General features: G+C 50.9%; 2 protein-coding genes across 4 annotated transcripts; one reads left to right on the plus strand and one right to left on the minus strand.

The window, feature by feature from the left end:
- Positions 1-195: 195 nt before the first annotated feature.
- Positions 196-4,424, plus strand: UBE2C (ubiquitin conjugating enzyme E2 C). Its single transcript, XM_002830362.5, has 6 exons — positions 196-458; positions 1,096-1,123; positions 2,035-2,121; positions 2,881-3,085; positions 3,194-3,253; positions 4,171-4,424. The coding sequence occupies exons 1-6, from the start codon at positions 358-360 to the stop codon at positions 4,227-4,229; spliced, it is 540 nt and encodes a 179-aa protein (XP_002830408.1). The 5' UTR covers positions 196-357; the 3' UTR covers positions 4,230-4,424.
- A 6,605-nt stretch (positions 4,425-11,029) lies between these two features.
- TNNC2 (troponin C2, fast skeletal type) lies at positions 11,030-21,831 on the minus strand. 3 transcript variants are annotated; one of them, XM_024238681.3, is made up of 6 exons: positions 21,400-21,831; positions 12,592-12,643; positions 12,310-12,453; positions 12,107-12,221; positions 11,806-11,942; positions 11,030-11,195 (listed from the first exon to the last, which is right to left on the minus strand). In XM_024238681.3, exons 2-6 carry the CDS (start codon positions 12,599-12,601, stop codon positions 11,164-11,166), a joined length of 438 nt encoding a protein of 145 aa, XP_024094449.1. In that variant the 5' UTR covers positions 12,602-12,643; positions 21,400-21,831; the 3' UTR covers positions 11,030-11,163. The 3 variants fall into 3 exon arrangements, with proteins under 3 accessions (XP_024094449.1, XP_054397826.1, XP_024094448.1); XM_054541851.2 differs by lacking the exon at positions 21,400-21,831 and adding an exon at positions 19,254-19,366; XM_024238680.3 differs by lacking the exon at positions 21,400-21,831 and adding an exon at positions 15,027-15,110.
- Between the last annotated feature and the right edge of the window lie 8 nt (positions 21,832-21,839).

The raw sequence follows: 21,839 nt of genomic DNA on the forward strand, positions 1-21,839 counted from the left end.
GTGTAGCCTTAAGGAGGGGTTCATCCCACGTGGACGTTTTCTTGGCCCTTTAATGGTTAGCGTTTTCCAAAGGCCACCAATACGCTATGGATTCGTTGGTTAATGGCAGCCTCGTCTGCCAATCGGCTATCAGAAGCGGATCCTGCCGCCCAATAGCGGTGCGCCAGTGGGTAGGTCTAGCAGTGGCGCAGCAACAGAGCGCTCCGGACCGTCCCATTGGCTGGATCAAACCCAAGCGAGCCACTGATTGGTCGACGCCTCCAGAGGGTTACAATTCAAACGCGGGCGGGCGGGCCTGCAGCCCTGCAGTTGCAGTCGTGTTCTCCGAGTTCCTGTCTCTCGGCCAACGCCGCCCGGATGGCTTCCCAAAACCGCGACCCAGCCGCCACTAGCGTCGCCGCCGCCCGTAAAGGAGCTGAGCCCAGCGGGGGCGCCGCCCGGGGTCCCGTGGGCAAAAGGTGAGCGATGCGGCGTTCCACTCGCCGGGCCTGCCGTGCCCTAGACATTGGTGCGCAGAGCAAAGATTTCTAGGACTCCCCCCGCCGCCACCTCCTGGAGCGGGAGATCTGCGGGTGCAGGAGAACACGCCAGGAGCTCGGGGCCTGGCATTCCCCTGGGCATGGGTGCCGAGGGCGGAGACTTCGGGACTCCCACCTCCTTGCGCGGGTGAGATTTGAGAGATGGGGGACACGCCAGGAGCTCAGACCGCTCTTTGAGACTCTCCCGAAGGAGAATGAGGGGTAGGGGCGCTGCCAGCCTCCTTCCCGGGTGGGCCTAGATGAAGACGCGCAAGGACCCTCGTGACTTGGCAGAGACAGGGGAAGGGAGAAGTTGAGTCGGGCAAGGAAGAGATGCCAAAGCCTGGGGAATTAAGAACATGCCAGAATCATCCCCAGGGAGTCTGGAATTAGGGAGGGTGAGGACTCGCTAGGATCGTCCTGTGGATCTGGTGAGTGTACCCTGAGCTGAGCCTGACCTTGTTGATGTGGGGAGCCTCCATGACGGCTCCCCCTGAGATTCAGATGGGAGAAGATGCACCATCTGGAGGCCTGGCCCATCCAGACTCCCAGATAACCCCGAATACTCTTTTTGCAGGCTACAGCAGGAGCTGATGACCCTCATGGTGAGTGACTAAGTGCCCAGAACCCCAGCCTTCCATCCAATTTTCAGTAGCCTCCTTTCTTCCGTCAGCGTTTTTGCTAGACATAGGGGTCAAATAGAAATGTAATTTGCTCCCTCCTGGGAAGAAGTTCATACACCCCACCTACACCATTTCTTCCAGCAGTCCCTCCTCCCAATTCCATTCCCCAACACGAAGTTATCTCTAAAACACTTCCCTGAAGTCATACAAGACCCTCCCTGTCCAGTGTGTCCCTACTTCCTAGCCCCAACCAAGTTTTACCCACACCCAACTCCCCGCCCTTCTTGGTATTTCTAGCCTATGAATTTGGTTGCTTTATTTTGGATCAGAGTGATGAGATTAACGGGAGGCTGGGCGAGGTAGCTCACACCTTATAATCCCAACACTTTAAGGGGCTAAGGTGGGCGGATCACTTGAGGTCAGGAGTTCGAGACCAGCCTGGCCAACATTGCAAAACCCCGCCTCTACTAAAAATATAAAAACTATCCAGGCGTGGTGATGCATGCCTGTAATTTCAGCTACTCGGGAGGCTGAGGCACGAGAATCATTTGAACCGTGGAGACAGAGGTTGTGGTGAGCCGAGCTCACCACTGCACTCCACCCTGGGCGACAGAGTGTGTGTGTGTGTGTCTGTCTCTGTCTCTCTATCTCTCTCTCTCTCTCTCTCTCTCTCTCTATATATATATATATATATATATTTAAATATATATTTTTTTAGTAGAGATGGGATAACCCCATCTATATCTCATACATATACACATATATGTGTGTGTGTGTGTGTGTGTGTGTGTGTATGTGTATATATATATGAGATTAAGGGGAAAGCTCACCCACTGACCTTTGCTATGCTCAAAAGTGTACTCTACATTCCAGCAAATGTGTTTTCTCCCCAGATGTCTGGCGATAAAGGGATTTCTGCCTTCCCTGAATCAGACAACCTTTTCAAATGGGTAGGGACCATCCATGGAGCAGCTGGAACAGTAAGTGTAGGGCTGGGATGGGTGAGTGAGTCTGGGGAAAGGTGGGAGGTGAGATCCAAGTGCGAGCTCTGCTTCAAGCCTTTGGCAGAGCAAGATACTCCTCCTGTGACTGTTCGTATTCTCTGAGCCGTGTGGCCTTGTTCTTTGCCTCTGTGCAATAAGAGGGTGGGTTTAAAGCAGGGCTGTCTATCTTAGATGTTTACAGGGGGACAGACAGGAAGGACATGGATGAAGTGAGGACTTTGGCCAATAGGAGGGCACAGCTCTCAAGAAGACAGCTTCCCATTGCTGCAGATCAGGTTTAAGATGAGTCAGAAGTCCGAATCTGTGCCAAATCTCCTAATTTTTACATATTAGCAACTAATATTCTAATTGAACTAAAGCACAGGATGCCAATTTACAATCCTTAGACCAAAGAATCACTGATGTCTCCACCAGATAAGAGGAAAGCATCAGGCTAGGCACGGTGGCTCTCACCTGTAATCCCAGCACTTTGGGAGGCTGAGGCAGGCAGATCACATGAGCCCAGGAGTTTGAGGCCGGCCTGGGCAACATGGTGAAACCCTGTCTCTAAAATAAAAACTAAACTAAAAAAACTTTTTAAAAAGGCAGTGGGGAGTATCAGAACCAGCTCAACAGTTTGTCTACTGTCTGCTCCCAGAGAAACTCAAGATTCTTGCAAGCCCTTTGCGTGGGGCTTGGGTTGGGATATGAGGCTGCTGCTGGAGCTTACTCTGCGTCTGTTTCTCCAAATGCCAGGTATATGAAGACCTGAGGTATAAGCTCTCGCTAGAGTTCCCCAGTGGCTACCCTTACAATGCGCCCACGGTGAAGTTCCTCACGCCCTGCTATCACCCCAACGTGGACACCCAGGGTAACATATGCCTGGACATCCTGAAGGAAAAGTGGTCTGCCCTGTATGACGTCAGGACCATTCTGCTGTCCATCCAGAGCCTTCTAGGAGGTGACTTTAGAGACCACCCCTCCCCTCCATGCAACTTGGGAACCTGTCAGGACTCCCTGAGGTCAGCCTCTTCTACCCCGTTGACCTTCTCTTTCTCTCCACCCACAGAACCCAACATTGATAGTCCCTTGAACACGCATGCTGCCGAGCTCTGGAAAAACCCCACAGGTGAGTCCTCAGTCCTTGAGCCCAGGGTGATCCCTCCCCCAACCTTCAAAGGCTCCCTCAAACAAAAGGAGCCCAGTGACTTGGGACCGGGTTGGTTGGGGCAGGGTGGAGTGTTGGCAGCAACCCACTTCTGCTTCTGCCCCAGTGCTCCTATTTGCTATAAAGTAGCAATTGTTTTATAGCAGAATAAAAATGTTTGGCTATAAATAATTTTGGGAAATTACTGGGGAGACCAAGGCAGGAGGATAGCTTGAGGCCAGGAATTCGAGGTTACAGTGGACTATGATCACAACACTGCTCTCCTCCCTAGACAACAGAGTGAGACCCTGTCTCAAAAAGGGGGAAGGTGGGATTAACCCCTTCTGTATTAATGCAGGTTAAGAGGTTGCTTAGTAGAGTGCCTTGCCTGTGCCCTCCAGTCTCACTGGAAGCAAGCCCTTCCAGGAGAGCTGCCTGGATGGGTAGTGCAGGGAGAATGCCGGGCTGGGAAACCAGCCCCTCCTCCACCTCCTCCAACCTTTGCATCCCTGATCCAGCTGCCTCTTGCCCACCTTAATTTATCCTGGGCCAGGCACAGTGGCTCATGCCTGTAATCCCAGCACTTGGGGAGGCCGAGATGGGTGGATCACATGAGGTCAGGAGTTTGAGACCAGACTGGCCAACATGGTGAAACCCCGTCTCTACTAAATACAAAAATTAACCAGGTATGGTGGTAGGCGCCTGTAGTCCCAGCTACTCGGGAAGCTGAGGCGAGAGAATCACTTGAATCTAGGAAGCAGAGGTTGCAGTGAGCAGACATCGTGCTATTGTACTCCAGCTTGGTCAATAGAGCGAGACTCCATCTCAAAAATAATAAATGGCAAAGATTAACTCATCCTGTCTCCATCACTCACTGAGACCTGCCTGTTCTCTTCCAGCTTTTAAGAAGTACCTGCAAGAAACCTACTCAAAGCAGGTCACCAGCCAGGAGCCCTGACCCAGGCTGCCCAGCCCGTCCTTGTGTCGTCTTTTTAATTTTTCCTTAGCTGGTCTGTCCTTTTTGTGATTTCTGTATAGGACTCTGTATCTTGAGCTGTGGTATTTTTGTTTTGTTTTTGTCTTTTAAATTAAGCCTCGGTTGAGCCCTTGTGATGTATATTAAATAAATGCATTTTTGTCCTTTTTTAGACAAGTTGTTGCGTTGTAATTTCACTAGGGTTGGAGGTACTCAGGGTAGGCAGAGGTGGAACTTAAGGATGTGAGGCCAAGCAGTGGGGTGACAAAGATTTATTCCCTTGTACCTTATTTTATGACTCTGCATCTGTTTCTTCATCTATAAAATGAGTGTCACAATAATGCCTCCTGTCTATGGAGTCGGTGATGTGTACCAGCAATGTTGGTGAATGTTGGAGCTCCCTCAGGTGTGTTGCAGATGAGGCTGAGCCAGACCTTAGGCTGAAACCTACTCCTATAGCTGTAGAAGGAACAAGCGTGTGTGTTGGGGGGGGATCCCAACACACAGCCACCCATGTTCTGTCCTGAAGAAGAATGCTCAGGTCACCCTAAGCAGGTCCAGGGCCTGGGAAGACAGCCAGGAAAAAAGCCCCTTCCCTGGCAGGACTCAGGTCTGAGCTCTGGTCTCCAGGCTCTAGCCCAGGTCTCCTGTGGAGCTCCACCTCCAAGGGGCACAGTCACCACCTGCTGCATATCCCCCAGCGAGCCCCCAGCCCCTTGGGCTGCCTCTTTCCCCGGCCTGATGAAGGCTCCAGTCTTTGAGCCCCTAGGAGGAAACACCCCTGCTGACCAGCTGGGTCCCCGCAAGGGTTGGCAGGTGGAAGAGTAGGTTGAAGTGATAGGGCCCCCATAAAGCCCTTCAGGAAGATCTCCAAGGTAGATAAGCAGCATCCAGATGTGCTCCGACCTTGCACCCAACTCCTTCAGGTCTGTTAGCAGCTGGTTGGTTGTGCAAGCCTGAAGCAGGAGGGGTTGGGATTGGAAGTTGGGTCCCTTCATGTCTATAATTGTGCTCTTAGGTCTCTCTTCTTGGGTTTTTTCTTAATCTAACATGCATACAAATACACTTGGGATCTTGTTAAATTAAAATCTTTTCTGTAGGTGTGAAGTGGAGCCTAAGATCCAGTCTGTTTATTTATTTTGGTTTCTAAATAGTTTCCAAGTGATGTCATTGCTGCGGTCTGGTTAAGAACAAAATTTAGAGCAATGTTCTTAGAATGTGGTCCTTCCAGCAGCAGCAGCATCACCCAGAACTTGTTAGGCAAATTCTTGACCCCAAACTGCCCTCCAGGTTCTGAAGGTCTCCCAAGGTTGAAAATCACTAGGTTAGCAGATACTGGAGAAAACCAGAGCTCAGAACCTGGCACTAAATTAGTCAATATATGCTGGCCAGGGCCGGGTGTGGTGGCTCACTGCCTGTAATCCTAGCACTTTGGGAGGCGGAGGCAGGAGGATTGATTGCTTGAACTTAAGAATTCAAGAACAGTCTGGGCAACACAGTGAGACCCCTGTCTCAAATAATAAATTTTGAAAAAAGCTTTTTTTTTTTTTTTTTTTTTTAGACGGAGTCTCACTCTGTTGCCCAGGCTGGAGTGCAGTGGCGCTATCTCTGCTCACCGCAAGCTCCGCCTCCCGGGTTCACGCCATTCTCCTGCCTCAGCCTCCCGAGTAGCTGGGACTACAGGCGCCCGCCACGACGCCTGGCTAATTTTTTTGTATTTTTAGTAGAGACGGGGTTTCACTGTGTTGGCCAGGATGGTCTCGATCTCCTGACCTCGTGATCCGCCCACCTCCGCCTCCCAAAGTGCTGAGATTACAGGCGTGAGCCTCAAATAATAAATTTTAAAAGAAAAATAAATAAATCCTGGCCGGGCCTGGTGGTTCACATGTGGAATCTCAACATCTTGGGAGGCCAAGGTGGGAGGATCACTTGGGGCCAGAAATTCAAGGTTATAGTAAGCTATCACTCCAGCCTAGTCAGCAGAGTAAGACCTTATCGCTAAAAGAAATGTTTCGAATGCTAACTGTGGTGGATGTGTTTTTGTCTGCCATGTGGTCCTTGCTCATGGTGTTTGGTATCCTAGATGGCCACATGGCCTGCCTTGGGCCAGTCACAGGTCTAAACTGTAGTTCAGATTCAACTGGTGTTCTCTGGAATTAATCACTGGGAGAGAGTAAAGTTATTTTACTAATGGGGTTGCTAAAAGAGAAGGGGGTCCAGTCTCAGCTGCTGGGGGAGCCCGCTGCGGACGGAAGAAAGCCAAGTAGAGTCAAACAGCTGGGAGTTGGAGAGATGACATTAACTGAGACTCTGGCCTCCAGTTCACTCTTTGCCATCCCAGTTCGGTGAACTAACAAATCCCTTTGTGGTTTAAGTCCGTTTGATTTAGATTTCTGGCACTTGCAACAAAAAGAAGCCTAGTCAGGAAGTATTTGAATTTCTGATTATTATGATTCTCATTTTATTGAATTCCTACAAGATAAAGGCCCTCTGCTTGGGGCTGGGGACAAAACAGGGAAAATAACACAGCTCTGCCCTTAAAGAGGCTGGAGTTTAGGGGATAGACAGGCCTATCAACAGCAGGGACTGGGCAATAAGTGCCATACAGCCCAGTGATTAAGCTCAGACCAGTCTGGGCATGGTGGCTCATGCCTGTAATCCCAGCACTTTGGGAGGCCAAAGCGTGTGGATCACCTGAGGTCAGGAGTTTGAGACCACCCTGACCAACATAGTGAAACCCCGTTTCTACTAAAAATACAAAAAATTGGCCAGGCATGGTGGCGAGTGCCTGTAATCCCAGCTACTCAGGAGGCTGAGGCAGGAGAATCACTTGAACCTGGGAGGCGGAGATTGCAGTCAGCCAAGGTCGCCCATTGCACTCCATTCTGGGCAACAAGAGCAAGACTCCATCTCAAAAAAAAGAAAAGAAAAGAAAAAGAAAAAAAAAGCTCAGACCAGGGAAGCAGAACTATTTCAGGATCCTGGCTCCACCTCCATGTTGCCCACAAACATGTAGGCAGTTACATTTAACCTCTCCGTAAAATGAAAATACTGGTACCTACCTCATAAGACAGTGGAAGGACCTTAGAACAATGCCTGGCACATAGTAAGCACTCAATAAATGTTGGGTGCTGAACTCACATATTGCTATGAAAGTTCACAGGTGGAGCACCCAATAGAATAGGAGGGTCAGGGAAAGGTTTTTGGAGAAGAGAATTGAGCCCTGAGGGAGATGCACATTCCTTGGATAGGAAGAAGTTCAGGAGTATGTCAGGAGAGGAATACAGAGCTGGGCATGGTGGCTCACGCTTATAATCCCAGCACTTTGCGAGGCCGAGGCAGGTGGATTACCTGAGCTCAGGAATTCAAGACCACCCTGGCCAACATGGTGAAACCCCATCTCTACTAAAAATATAAAAATTAGCCGGGCATGGTGGCAGGCGCCTGTAGTCTCAACTACTCAGGAGGCTGAGGTAGGAGAATCGCTTGAACTCGGGAGGCGGGGGTTGCAGTGAGCTGAGATCACGCCACTGCTCTCCAGCCTGGCTGACAAGCGCAAAACTCTGTCTCAAAAAAAAAGAATACAGGATGGGGAAGTCACATAGATGTCAAGTCATGATAGGCTGGAAGGCCATATTAAGGTACTTGGGCTAGCCTGGGTAACAAAGTGAGACTCCATCTCTACAAAAAATAAAATAACTAGGGGCTGAGAAGGGAGAATCACTTGTGCCTAGGAGTTCGAGGCTGCAGTGAGCTATAATTGTGCCACTGCACTTCAGCCTGTGTGATAGGGAGATTCAGTCTCTTAAAAAAAAAAAAAAAAAAAAAAAAAACTTGGACTTTATCTTGAGGCAACAGCCAGCTAATGAAGCCTTGAGCAGGGCAGTGACATGATCAGATTTGTTTTTATTTATTTATTTATTTATTTATTTATTGAGACGGAGTTTCACTCTTGTTGCCCAGGCTAGAGTGCAATGGTACGATATCGGCTCACCGCAACCTCTGGCTCCTGGGTTCAAGCGATTCTCCTTCCTCAGCCTCCCAAGTAGCTGGAATTACAGGCATGTGCCACCACACCTGGTTAATTTTGTATTTTTGGTAGAGACGGGGTTTCTCCATGTTGGTCAGGCTGGTCTCAAACTCCCGACCTCAGGTGATCCACCTGCTTTGGCCTCCCAAAGTACTAGGATTACAGGCATGAGCCACCACGCCTGGCCTATGTTATTTTTTAAGTCAGAGTCTCACTCTGTCACCCAGGCTGGAGTGCAGTGGCGCGATCTTGGCTCACTGCAACTTCCGCCTCTTGGGTTCCAGCGATTCTCCTGCCTCAGCCTCCCAAATAGCTAAGATTACAGGCATGTGTCTGGCTAATTTTTATATTCTTAGTACAGGGGGGTTTTTCCATGTTGGCCAGGCTGGTCTCAAACTCCTGGCCTCAAGTGATCTGCCTGCCTCGGCCTCCCAAAGTGCTGGGATTACAGGCGTAAGCCACAGCACCCAGCCTCTGTCTCTATTTTAAAATATGTATATATTTCAAAAAAAAAAAAAAGATATCCAGATAGAACCAATAACAGGTAGATGGCATCAGAGTTAAGAGCCTTGCTCCCGTGCACACCACATAGCACATGGCGATACTACCTAGGTTATTATCTGGGTGCCTGTGTACTTCACCTCCCTAGGCCTTAGTTTTCCAACTGTAAAATGGAGATAACAACATCTGCCTCTAGGGATGTTATGTGAGTGAATGAGACAATGTCTGTAAGACACAGTATACAGTAGGCACTCAGTAAATAGTAATTATTACCAAACCCCAGCACTGATCCTGGCTGGAAATAAAAACAGAAAAACACGAATAGGACAAAAGAGGAAGAGAAAAAGACAGATGGAGAGGAAGAACTAAAGCAATGAGTAAGGTAACAATAGAGGCTGGGCACGGTGGCTCATGCCTATAATCCCAACACTTTGGGAGGCCAAGGTGAGAGGATTCTTTGAGCTCAAGAGTTCGAGACCAGCCTGGGCAACATAGTGAGACCCCATCTCTGCTAAAAATAACAAAAACTAGTGGGGAGGGGTCACCCATTTATAGTCCCAGCTACTCGGGAGGCTGAGACAGGAGGATCGCTTGAGCCCAGGAGGTCAAGGCTGCAGTGAGCTGTGATCACCTACTGCACTCCACCTGGGCAACAGAGCAAGACCCTGTCTCATTTAAAAAACAAAACAGAAGGCCGGATGTGGTGGCTCATGCCTGTAATCCCAGCACTTTGGGAGGCTGAGGCAGGCAGATCACCTGAGGTCAGGAGTTCAAGAGCAGCCTGGCCAACATGGCGAAACCTGGTCTCTACTGAAAATACAAAAATTAGCCAGGCATGGTGGTGGACACCTGTAATCCCAGCTACTCAGGAGGCTGAGGCAGGAGAATTGCTTGAACCCAGGAGGCGGAGGTTGCAGTGAGCCGAGATCGTGCCACTGCACTCCAGCCTGGATGACAAGAGCAAAACTCTGTTAAAAAGAAAAAAAATGCTTGCTATGTGCCAGGCACTGCTGTAAGCACTTTGCACACACTAACTTCTTCTCACAACCCCGTGTGTACTATCATTATCCCCACTTTACAGATGAGGAAACTGTGGCACAGAGTGGTTTAGTTTGTCACAGGCAGTGAGCACTCACACACAGGCATTCTGTCTCTAAAGCTAAACTACCCCTACACTTCATTAGCTGTGATCTGATACCTGTTGTATACAAATCGCTATGGCAGCAAATAGCCAGTGAGGGCAAGGTTCAAGGGAGGAGATGGTATCTGAGCTGGGTCTTGTAGGTTGAAGAATCTGCCAGCTTATAAGAAGGACAAGGGCATTCCGGGGAGGGCAAACAGCATGTGCAAAGTACCAAGGGCTTGAAAATGCACCCCAGGTCCATATCAGGAATACATTGCCCAGTGTGACTGCAGCCCTGTGAGGACTATGGGAAGAAAGAGAGGGAGGGAAGGAATTTGGCTCTCATTGTAGAAGCAGTGAGGAGCCTTGAACTACTTTCAACAGGGCAGTGGCCAAGTCAGATATTTTAGTTCGCTGGTGCTGATGGCCCTCTGTAGAGCGCACTGGCAGAGACTGGGTGGAGGCAGGAATCTTGGGTCAAATGATGAAATCAGAATCTCCTTGGTGGTCCTCCACCCTCCCCTACCACCACCAGTACAAAGCGAGGAGTAAGCACTTGGAAGAGCAGAGGAACTAAAAGGTTGAGCAGAAACATTGCTGCCTGGCACGGATGGGCACCTACTTCCCCTCTCCCCAGCTAGGGAGCCTGCAGAAGGTGGCAGCCATGACAATATCTAAGATGCAAACGTTCCAGAAAAGAAGGATGGTGGGGAAGTGAGGGAGCTTCCCGGCTCCCCAGGGTTCTATCCTCTCCCACCCCCTCACCCTACCTGCCGTCCCGGGACCCCTCCGCAGTCCGCCGGCTCACCCTGACTCAACTCCAAGACCCTGTGGGCCTCCTGGAGCCTCCACTGCCCTTCCGCCAAGCTGCACACGCCCAGCGCCAGCTGTCGGGAGCCTGCTGCAAACCTGCAGAGCCAGTCAGCGCCATCCGGCGCCGTCCGGACTCGAGCACTCGAGGCCGCCGACTGGGGCTCCGGGGCCCAGCTCCCTTCCACATCCCGCCGCTCTAACAGACTCTCCCGGGGATCCCCAAGGGTGCTCCAGGTGGTGCCAGCTGGGATGGAGCCCTGGACCACAGCCGTTGAGACCTGCTGTCCTCAGTTCTCCCCTTATTCAGGCCACGAGTTTTGGAACATTTGCTTTTATTCCTTCCAGACAAAGACCCACAAGGGGCCGCGCCTCCCTGGTGGGGACCCGGCAGGACAGAGTCTCCCACACCCTAGGGACACGCGATCTTGGAGGAGGCGACTGTCCACTCCTTACTGCACGCCCTCCATCATCTTCAGGAACTCTGCGGGAAAGGAGAGGGAGAGGGTCAGGGGTCCCACTGGGGAGCAGAGGCCAGGCCAGGGCTCCAGCCACACCGAGGGGATGACTTTTTGTTTTTGTTTTTGTTGTGACAGAGTCTCACTCTGTTGCCAAGGTCGCCAAGGTCTGTCGCCCAGGCTAGAGTGCAGTGGCACAATCATAGCTCATTGCAGCCTTGATCTCCTGGGCTCAAGCGATCCTCTCACCTCAGCCCCCAGAGTAACTGGGACCACAGGTGTGCCACCACGCCCGCCTTTTTATTTTATTTTATTTTTTTGTAAACACAGGGTCTCACTATGTTGCCCAGGTTGGTCTCGAACTGTTGGCCTCAAGCAATCCTCCCGCCTCATCCTCCCAAAGTTCTGGGATTTTACAGTCCTGAGCCACCACGCCCCCCTGCCTGGTCATTAATTGATAAACTGCACAGAGTCCTGAAGCGCTTCTATACCTGCCCCCAGGAGACTATGGGGAACTTGGTGAGGTTACGCCCGGCCCAGCCCACAAGGCCAAGGACACTGCACCGGAGCCAGACACCAGTGCCCGCCGTCCTCTGGGGCTCCCACCCGCTCTTCCCAAGCTCCCGTGGCCCTCACCGTCGAAGTCAATGCGGCCGTCGTTGTTCTTGTCGCCGTCTTTCATCAGAGATTCGATCTCCTCGTCCGTCACGTGCTCCCCGGAGGCCCTGAAAATCTCAGCCAGCTCCTCCGGGTCGATGTAGCCGTCTGCATTCCTTCAGGTCCGAGGGACAGGGCAGGGCTCAGGGCCGGGGCGAGCTGCCCTGGCCACCACACTCGACGCCCCGCTTCCGCACTCCCAACCCGGGGAAGCTTCCAGCTCTGCCGGCCGGGTTCTGACTGCTAAGCTCCTCCCTCGGCTCCCGGGCCCCCAGCGCACCTGTCGAAGATGCGGAAGCACTCAGCCAGCTCCTCCTCGCTCTTCCCCTTCGCGTCCTCTTTCATCTGGCGCACCATCATGACCAAGAACTCCTCGAAGTCGATGGTGCCGCTGCCTGCGGGGAGCAGGTGGCGGACTGAGCCTGAGCCCAGCCGCTGCCGCCTCTCCCCACCATCCCCTGCCTCGGAGGGACACCAGCTCACCGTCCTCATCCACCTCCTCGATGATGGCGTCCAGCTCCTCTTTGGTGGGTGTCTGGCCCAGCATCCTCATCACCGTGCCCAACTCCTTGACGCTGATGTCCCCACCACCATCAGCATCAAACATGTCAAAGGCAGCCTTGAACTCTGCGAGGGAGGGCAGAGGGCAGAGGTGAGGCCGGCTGGACTGTCAGTCTCACACCTACCCCCCTCCAACCCTGCCTAGAGGCCAACATGTCCCCAGCATACATCCACCCAGCCCCCAGCCTGCCGCGCCTCACTCACCAGCGATCATCTCCTCGCTGAGGTAGGACCTGGCCTCAGCCTGCTGGTCCGTCTGGGGGAGACACAGAGAAAGTCTGAGCTGAAGAGGCAGCCCCAGAGCAGTTCCTCACCTCAAACCCATTCTTCCCAACCCCCACTCTGTCAGCACCCCTTGGTTCTCCAGAAGAACAACTTCAAACTTGCCACATAATTGTGTGCCCGCACAGCACCCAATCACAGTTTCGTTTTGTCTCGCTCTGTCACACAGGCTGAATGCAGCAGTGTGATCATAGCTCACTGCAGCCTCAACCTCCTAGGGTCAAGCAATCGTCCCACTTCAGCCTCCTGAGTAGCTGGGACTATAGCGTACACCACGCCTAATTTTTAAAATTTTTTGTAGAGACGGGGTCCCACTATATTACCCAGGCTGGTTTTGAACTCCTGGGCTCAAGTGATCCTCCCATCTCAGCCTCCCAAAGTGCTAGGATTACAGGCTTGAGCCACTGTGCCCAGCTTCTGACCCCAGTTTTTGCTTTGTTTGTTTTTGTGACAGTCTCGCCCTGTTGCCCAGGCTGGAGTGCAATGGCATGATCTCGGCTCACTGCAACCTCCACCTCCTGGGTTCAAGCGATTCTCCTCCCTCAGCCTCCCGAGTAGCTGGGATTACAGGCATGTGCCAACACACCCAGCTAATTTTTGTATTTTTAGTAGAGACGAGGTTTCACCATGTTGGCCAGGCTGGTCTTGAACTCCTCACCTCAGGTGATCTGCCCACCTCGGCTTCCCAAAGTGCTGGGATTACAGGCATGAGCCACCATGCCCGGCCTGACCCCAGTTTTTTTGTTTTGTTTTGAGACAGAGTTTTGCTCTTGTTGCCTAGGCTGCAGTGTAATGGCACGATTTTGCTCGCTGCAACAGCAACCGCCACCTCCGGGGTTCAAGCAATTCTTCTCTCTCAGCCTCCCAAGTAGCTGGGATTACAGGCATGCACCACCACGCCCGGCTAATTTTGTATTTTTAGTAGAGATGAGGTTTCTCCATGCTGGTCAGGCTGGTCTCGAACCCCCTACCTTAGGCGATCTGCCTGCCTCAGCTTCCCAAAGTGATGGGATTACAGGCGTGAGCCACCGCACGCAGCCCGTGACCCCAGTTTTGAGAAAAAGAGAGAAGACAACAAATTAAGTCCAAGGCCATCTCACTTGTCAATTGAAGGCCAAGTCCAGAACCCCCCCAGTGACCTTAGGCAAGTCACTTAGCGTGCCTTCATCTTTTCTCTGTAGCTTTTCAGGGATGAGATATCAGGGGTGTGAAAGGGCTTTGTAAAGGGCTAGCACCATTCCAGCACTATTTTCCAGTTTTCTGCAGCTCCTCATGGTGCCCAGTACTTTAATAGTTGCTCAATAAAATGTTTGTTCTCAAATAAATAATAATGCAACACAAGTTATTGAGTACTTGCTGCATGTCAGGCCACAGATCAGGCACTGGGACCACCAAGAAGAGGCAGAGGACACATCATCCCACCCCTCAGAGAACTGGCAGAGTCGGAGGCTGTCAGCTTCCTTCTTAGGATTCAGTCATTGGAGAAAAGGCCCCTCATGTGGGGCTGAATGAGATGGAGGCCTTGACATGAAAATGAGATTTCTGCGGGGGTTTCCAGGTCATATCCAAGCCAGGCCGTCTGGGTCAGAGGCTTTGGAGTGAGACTGGCAGTGAGGACGGGGTGAGGCTTCCAAGGAGCTCTTCAGCCGGCTGGCCGCCCGTGCTCCTCCTTCTCCCCCTCCTTCCTCTCCTCCTCTTTCCCTGTGCCAGGAGGGCAGGCTATTTTTAGTCAGGCATGGGCAACAGCAGCTGGCCTCCAGGATCTAGTTACTCCTTGAAGTGAAGTGGGGAGGGGGATCTCAGACCAAAACAACAGCTCCAAATCAGAAGCCCTCTCTAGGAGAGCAGAGTCTCTCTAACTCTGGTCTGTCATCTTCTGCCCCTTCCCATCATCCTCAGGGATCCCAGAGCCCTGCATCTGAGCAGGCCCCATGCCCTGCCGGCCTCCTGTCTTCTGGAGGAGCCTTTCTTCTCTCCATGATGATAGGAGGGTTTGGCCAGGCTTCTGGCTCACCCCTGCCACTGGCCTGCTGGGTGACTCACTCTGACCCCTCAGAGTCCCCACTGTGTGAAGGAAACAAGCTAAGAGCTCTTCACAGGTCTATGAATGACACTGCTGGAAGTTTCCAAAAGTGAGTAGGCAGTCAGCAAGCCTTGAGGATCAATCTCTGGAATATCCCAGCCCTCCCCTTTCAAGAAAAGTCAAAGGCCTTCCTCCAAGACACCTGGGTTCCAGGAACCTCCATGCTCCAACCTCAAACATCCAAGTTACTGCCCCACAGAGCACCCAGGCCTGGCCTGAAAGAGGTCTAGAGTGCTCCCGCAAGTAAAGGCACAAAGTCCCCTCTTGTCCTTACCATGGTTGCTGGTGACCGGGACTCCTCTGTTGCAGGTCGCCTCCTTTGCACTCCACCACCCAAAGATGACCTGGCCTGCTCTAGCCCCCGGGATTTGTAGGGGCACCCTCCCCTCCCACCTCCCTGCTCCCCAGCACTGGAGACCCTGCCCAATCAGATCCTGGGGTCAGCGAGCCCCACCCCTCCCACAGTCTGAACCCATTACCTAATTTAGCCAAGGGCCCTTGCAGAGAAATTTAAGCCTCCAAGCAGGTGGCAGGCCTTGACGTCCTAGATTCTTGTGAGGAAGGCCTGCCCTGTTCCACCGCCTTGGAGCCCCCCCCCCCCCCCCCCCCCCACCGAGGAAGCACACTGGTTCCACGATGGTAAGGACAATCAGAGTAGTAAAGAGTGAGGCAGCATGGTAAAATGGGGAGAGTACAAGCCTTGAAGTCCAAAACCCAAGATCCAAGGCCAGCCTCTGCAAGTTGTGTGACCTTGGGCAGGTAGCAATGCCTCTCTGAGCCATTTCTTCATCTGTGGGATTGGACCTCTCTGTGGGGTCTCCCTCACAGAAAGACCATGGTAAATGGGAACCCGGGTATAAGTCACCTAGCTTGTGCCGGGTACACAGGGTTGGTGCTTGGCAAGAGGAATGTCCCGTCTTTGAACCATGGTAAGGGGCAGGGGATAGAAGGAGGAGAAAGTGACAGGTAGGCCACTGTTTACTGAACCCCCACGACGTGCCACACACTGTGCTAAGCATTTTAACGTGATCTCATCTAGTGCTCCTCCTATGAAATAGCAACTATTATTATCCCCATTTGACTGCAGAGCTTTGTAAATTATAAAGGTCTATACTCACTCTGTCACCAAGGCTGATGTGCAGTGGTGCTATTATAGCTCACTGCAGCCTCTATCTCCTGGGCTCAAGTGATGCTCCCACCTCAGCCTCCTGAGTAGCTGGGACTAGAGGTGCACCACCACCTCTGGCTTTTTTTTTTTTTTTTTTTTTTTTTGTATTTTTATAGAGATGGGGTTTCACCCATGTTGCCGAGGCTGGTCTCGAACTCCTAGGCTCAAGGGATCCTTCCACCTTGGCTTCCCAAAGTGCTAGAATTACAGTCATGAGGCACCATGCCCACCCATGTTGATGATTCTTATTATTAATCCCGACTGGAGGGAAGTTGGGACAGACAGTCCTTGGGGCACCTGTCCAGATGGAAAAATGTATGGAGGGATGGAGGAGAGGAGGATGTGCATTTGGAGGAGAAATAATCATTGAAAGCAAAGATCCTTCTCTCAAAGTTACCTTCTCCAGGGAAAGGATGTTTGGATTCACTTTTTTGGGGTAAGGAGTAGGCAGGGGAAGGTTCTTTAAGTGGTAAAAGGGCAGCTGGCCCCTTCCTAGAGCTCAGTGAAGAAATCCGGTCATCTGGGGAGTAAAGGGGTGGGCAGACCAAGTCCAGAGGGTGCCCACCCTGAGAATCCACAAGGTGCAGGCTGGGCACTGGGGAGTAAGCAAACCTTGTGGACAGTGGCTACGTCAACAGAAAGAACACCAAAACAACCGATAGCACGCTCTGGGGCCAGGAAAGGGGGGCTGGACACCAAGGAATGCAGATGGACAGTGGCAACTGGGCTGCCCCCTTCCCCTATATATAGACATTCCCAAGGAAAGCTCAGCAGGGCTGGGCCAAGCCAAATAAGGCCTCCCTCAGGCAGGCAGAGTGCCAAAGGGTGAGATCCATGGGATTACAATTTAGTTTTTATTGTTTTTTGATTTTTGGGGGGTTTTTTGGAGACAGACTCTCACTCTGTCACCCAGGCTGGAATGCAGTGGCACAATCTCGGCTCACTGCAACCTCTGCCTCCTAGGTTCAAGTGATTCTCATGCCTCAGCCTTCTGAGTAACTAGGATTACAGGCACATACCACTACACCCAGCTAATTTTTGTTTTTGTTTTTTTTTTTGAGACAGAGTTTTGTTCTTGTTGCCCAGGCTGGAGTGTAATGGTGCAATCTCGGCTCACTACAACCTCCGCCTCCTGGGTTCAAGCGATTCTTCTGCCTCAGCCTCCCGAGTAGCCGGAATTACAGGCATGAGCCACCACACCCAGCTAATTTTGTATTTTTAGTAGAGACAGGGTTTCTCTATGTTGGTCAAACTGGTCTCAAACTCCCAACCTCAGGTGATCCGCCCACCTCAGCCTCCTAAAGCACTGGGATTACAGGTGTGAGCCACCGCACCCAGCAAATTTTTTATTTTTTGTAGAGACAAGGTTTCATCGGCCGGGCACAGTGGCTCATGCCTGTAATCCCACCACTTTGGGAAGCTGAGATGGGCGGATCACGAGGTCAGGAGATCGAGACCATCCTGGCTAACACGGTGAAACCCCGTCTCTACTAAAAATACAAAAAATTAGCTGGGCATGGTGGTGGGCGCCTGTAGTCCCAGCTACCTGGGAGGCTGAGGCAGGAGAATGGTGTGAACCTGGGAGGCAGAGCTTGCAGTGAGCCGATATCGCGCCACTGCACTCCAGCCTGGGCGACAGAGCGAGACTCTGTCTCAAAAAAAAAAAAAAAGTTTCATCATGTTGGCCAGGCTGGTCTCGAACTCCTGACCTCAAAGTGATCCGCCTGCCTCAGCCTCCTAAAGTGCTAGGATAACAGGCATGAGCCACTGAGCCCGGCCTTTGTTCTTTTGTTCTTTTGTTTATTCAAGGGAATAGATAAGGCCCAAATTGTAGCCAAGCAAGGTCCCACTGGCCCTTCTATCTCCCTCCTCCTCCCCTCCACATCGTGTTGCTGTCTGCTCTGATCAGACTTTAAAATACTGCTCTAGGCTGGGCACGGTGGCTCATGCCTGTAATCCCAGCATTTTGGGAGGTGCAGGCTGGCAGATCACGAGGTCAGGAGTTTGAGACCATCCTGGCCAGCATGGTGAAACCCTGTCTCTACTAAAAATACAAAAAATTGCTGCTGGGTGTGGTGGCAGGTGCCTGTAGTCCCAGCTACTTGGGAAGCTGAGGCAGAAGAATCACTTTAACCTGGCAGGTGAAGGTTGCACTAAGCCAAGATCATGCCACTGATCTCCAGCCTGGGCGACAAAGGGAGACTGCATCTCAAAAAAAAAAAAAAAAAAAAAAAAAAAAAAAGGCTACTCTAAACACCATCTTTTATTAAACTTCAGGCCTTTGCACACGCTGTTTTTTTCTGCCAGAAACTCCCATCTTTCCTCTCTTCATCTGTCTACTTCCCTATCATCTTTCTCAGCTCTAACATCACTTCCTTGGGGATCCTTCCTCCCCTGTGTCCAGACCAGGGAGTCCAAGGTGGTCTCCAGTAGTTTCCTCAATCATAGCACTGAGCACACCTTATGCTCACAACCCATTCTATGTTCTACAGATCATCACATTTCCCAGTGCTCAGCACTTGCTATGTAGCAGGTGTTCAACAGATATTATATTCTACATAAGAATAACTGAACTGGATGGTATTTAGTTCAATATAAAGGGGAACTTCCTAATAGTCATAGTTGAACAATAATGGGAACAGGTGGCCTCAGGAGGTAATGAGCTCCCTGTCACTGAGTATACCCAAGCAGGAGATAGATGACCATTTCTCAGGGAGGCTGTAGGGAGATATCCATACAGAGTTTAAGAATGGGGACAGTGGCTCACACTTTTAATCCTAGCACATTGGGAAGCTGAGGCAGATGGATCTCTTGAGCCCAGGAGTTCGATACCAGCCTGGGCAACATGGCGAGACCCTGTCTCCAATTAAAAAATTAAAATAAAACAAAGAATGGTGGATGGTGGCTCATGCTTGTAATCCCAGCACATTGGGAGGCAGAGGTAGGAGGATCTCTTCAGGACAGGAGTTCAAGATCAGCCTGGGCAACATGCAACCCCACCTTTACAAAAAACAAAATACTAGCCAGGCATGGTGGGCATATATCTGTAGTCCCAGATACTTGGGAGGCTGAGGTGGGAGAATCACTTGAGCCCAGGAGTTTGAGGCTGCAGTGAGCTATGATGGCACCCCTGCACTCCAGCCTCACAACAGAGTGAGACTGTCTCTGAAAGAAGAGGCCAGGCGCAGTGGCTCATGTCTCTAATCCCAGCACTTTGGGAGGCTGAGGCAGGCGGATCATTTGAGGTCAGGAGTTCGAGACCAGCCTGGCCAACATGGTGAAACCCCATCTCTACTAAAAATACAAAAATTAGCCGGGTGTGGTGGCACATACCTATAATTCCAGCTACTTGGGAGGCTGAGGCAGGAAAATCACTTGAACCTAGGAGACGGAGGTTGTAGTGAGCCAAGAGTGTGCCACTGGACTCCAGCCTGGGTGATGGAGTAAGACTCTGTCTCAAATAAATAAATAAATAAATAAAAATAAATAAAAAAGGAAGAAGAAGCAGGAGGAGGAAGAAGGAAGCAAAAAGAAGAAGAAATAATAATAGTGGAGAATGCGCAAACTTCAGATCTCCTAGTTCTGACTGTTTGTATGACCCAGCATAAGCCCTTCCCCTCACTAAGCCTCAGACTACCTATCTGTAAAATGGAGGTGATAGGCCAGATTTCTTAGGGGCCCTCCTGCTCTAACAACCCATGGTTTCATGAAGACCAGCTTTGTGCCCAGACATGTAAGGCACATACCGAAGGACAAGTTATTTTTAACCAATGGTTGGTGAATGAGTGAGTGTTGAATTAATGAATGAAGTATGCCTTTTTTCTCCCAATATCTTGCCCATAAGCCAAATGAAGAGTAATTCGAGGTTTGAAATTGTGCAAACTGGCCAGGCACGGTGGCTCACGCCTGTAATCCCAGCACTTTGGGAGGTAGAGGTGGGCAGATCACTTGAGGCCAGGTGTTCGAGACCAGCCTGGCCAATATGGTGAAACCCCATCTTTACTAAAAATACAAAAATTAGCCGCGTGTGGTGGCACATGCCTGTAGTCCCAGCTACTCAGGAGGCTGAGGCAGGAGAATTGCTTGAACCTGGGAGGCAGAGGTTACAGTGAGCCAAGATTGCATCACTGTACTCCAGCCTGGGCGACAGAGCAAGACTCTGTCTCCCTCTCTAAAAATAAATAAATAAATAAACAAACAAATAAATAAATAAATAAAATTGCACAAACTTAGGCTTAAAATCCCAGCCCCTCTATTTCCCAGATGTGGATCTTGGGGAAGTCACTTTGCCTCAGTTTCTTCATCTTGAAAATGGACCATTAATGTCCAGTTACAGCCTCTTCCCCAGGACGCTGTGAGGGAGAGATGTGACAGTAAAGTGCCTAGAGCAGGATGTAGAAAGTGGACCCTCAGAAAATAAGAACTGGGCCCAGCCTTTCTGCTCACATGGGAGGGCAGGGAGCTGAAATACCTTCTGCTTATTCTAAGGCATTTGCCCCTCCCCTCTCTCCTGTGCCACTCAAAGGCATTTGCCCCGCCCCCTCTCCTGTGCCACTCAAAGGCATTTGCCCCACCCCTCTCCTGTGCCACTCAAAGGCATTTGCCCCGCCCCTCTCTCCTGTGCCACTCAAAGGCATTTGCCCCGCCCCCTCTCCTGTGCCACTCAAAGGCATTTGCCCCGCCCCTCTCTCCGGTGCCACTCAGAAAGGGTAGGAGCTACTTTGGAGAGAGTTTGATTTTATTTATTGTATTGTATAACTATCAAAATCTGCCCTAACAACTGATATCTAGGCTTTGTGACAGGAAGCCACAATAACTTTCTCTTGACCTGCAGCTGCCCTGAGAATAAAAGATAAAACAAAGCTGGGGAGCCGCTGAGATGATCAGGCCTGCTGCACAGGAAAAGGGCAGTATGCAGCAGGAGACCTGGGCTCCAGGCCCCATACTCAGAGACCTCTGAGGGAGGCAGAGGCAGGTTGATCACTTGAGCACAGGAATTCAAGACCAGCCTGGGCAACATGGCCAAATCCCATCTCTACAAAAAATACAAAAATTACCTCGGTGTGGTGGCGAACGCCTGTAGTCCTAGCTACTGGGGAGGCTGAGGTGGGAGGGATGACCTGAGCCCAGGGAGGCGGAGGTTGCAGTAAGCCGAGATGGTGCCACTGCACTCCAGCCTAGGTAACAGAGTGAGACACCATCTCAAAAGAAGAAAAGAAAGAAAAAGAAAGAAAGAAAAGAAAGAAAAGAAAGAAAGAAAGAAAGAAAGAAAGAAAGAAAGAAGGAAGGAAGGAGGAAGGAAGGAGGAAGGAAGGAGGAAGGAAGGAAGGAAGGAAAGAAAAGAAAGAGAAAGAAAGAGAGAGAAAGAAAGAGAGAAAGAGAAAGAAAGAAAGAGAGAAAGAGAAAGAAAGAAAGAAAGAAACCAACCAACCAACCAACCAACCTCTGGCAAGCTGTGTGGTTAAGCCAAGTAACTCACCCTCTGTGGTCCTCAGTTTCCCTGTTTGCCTACTTCCCATGTGTGAGGTTCAAATCAGATTGTGCAATCCTGTGAACACTGTAGAAACAATAATTATTATGTAAGTGATCATTTCGTCAGCCTTTGCTCTATGCCAGGCACTGGACAAGGGTTCTTACAAGAGCTGCAAAATTAGTTTTAGCAGTATTGTTCCTGTTTTACATATGAGAAAACCTAGGCTCAGCGAGGTCAGATTCCAACCCGAATCACGCATCTTCTCCTGGCCCTTCGTTTTCTCTCGGGAGACATGGCCTCCCTAATATTGCATAATTACTTTGTGAAGTTAAAGAGCGTTGGGTGGAAATGAGTGGGACAGATTGGAGATGACGTGGGTTGGGTGGGAGGATTCAAGGAGGGTACGCGCCTGGCGGGACTGGGATGATTCTGCAGCAGGCCTGGGA

This window comes from Pongo abelii, chromosome 21 (assembly GCF_028885655.2).
Source record: "Pongo abelii isolate AG06213 chromosome 21, NHGRI_mPonAbe1-v2.0_pri, whole genome shotgun sequence".
NCBI lineage: Eukaryota > Metazoa > Chordata > Mammalia > Primates > Hominidae > Pongo > Pongo abelii.

Coding starts and splice junctions, on each gene's coding strand:
- UBE2C (XM_002830362.5), top strand. CDS start 358: ATGGCTTCCCAAAACCGCGACCCAGCCGCCACTAGCGTCGCCGCCGCC. Junction 1,124..2,034: donor AGGAGCTGATGACCCTCATG/GTGAGTGACTAA, acceptor TTTTCTCCCCAG/ATGTCTGGCGATAAAGGGAT. Junction 3,086..3,193: donor CATCCAGAGCCTTCTAGGAG/GTGACTTTAGAG, acceptor CTCCACCCACAG/AACCCAACATTGATAGTCCC.
- TNNC2 (XM_024238680.3), bottom strand. Junction 12,454..12,591: donor CAGCGAGGAGATGATCGCTG/GTGAGTGAGGCG, acceptor CCTCCCTCGCAG/AGTTCAAGGCTGCCTTTGAC. Junction 12,222..12,309: donor CGAGGAGGTGGATGAGGACG/GTGAGCTGGTGT, acceptor TGCTCCCCGCAG/GCAGCGGCACCATCGACTTC.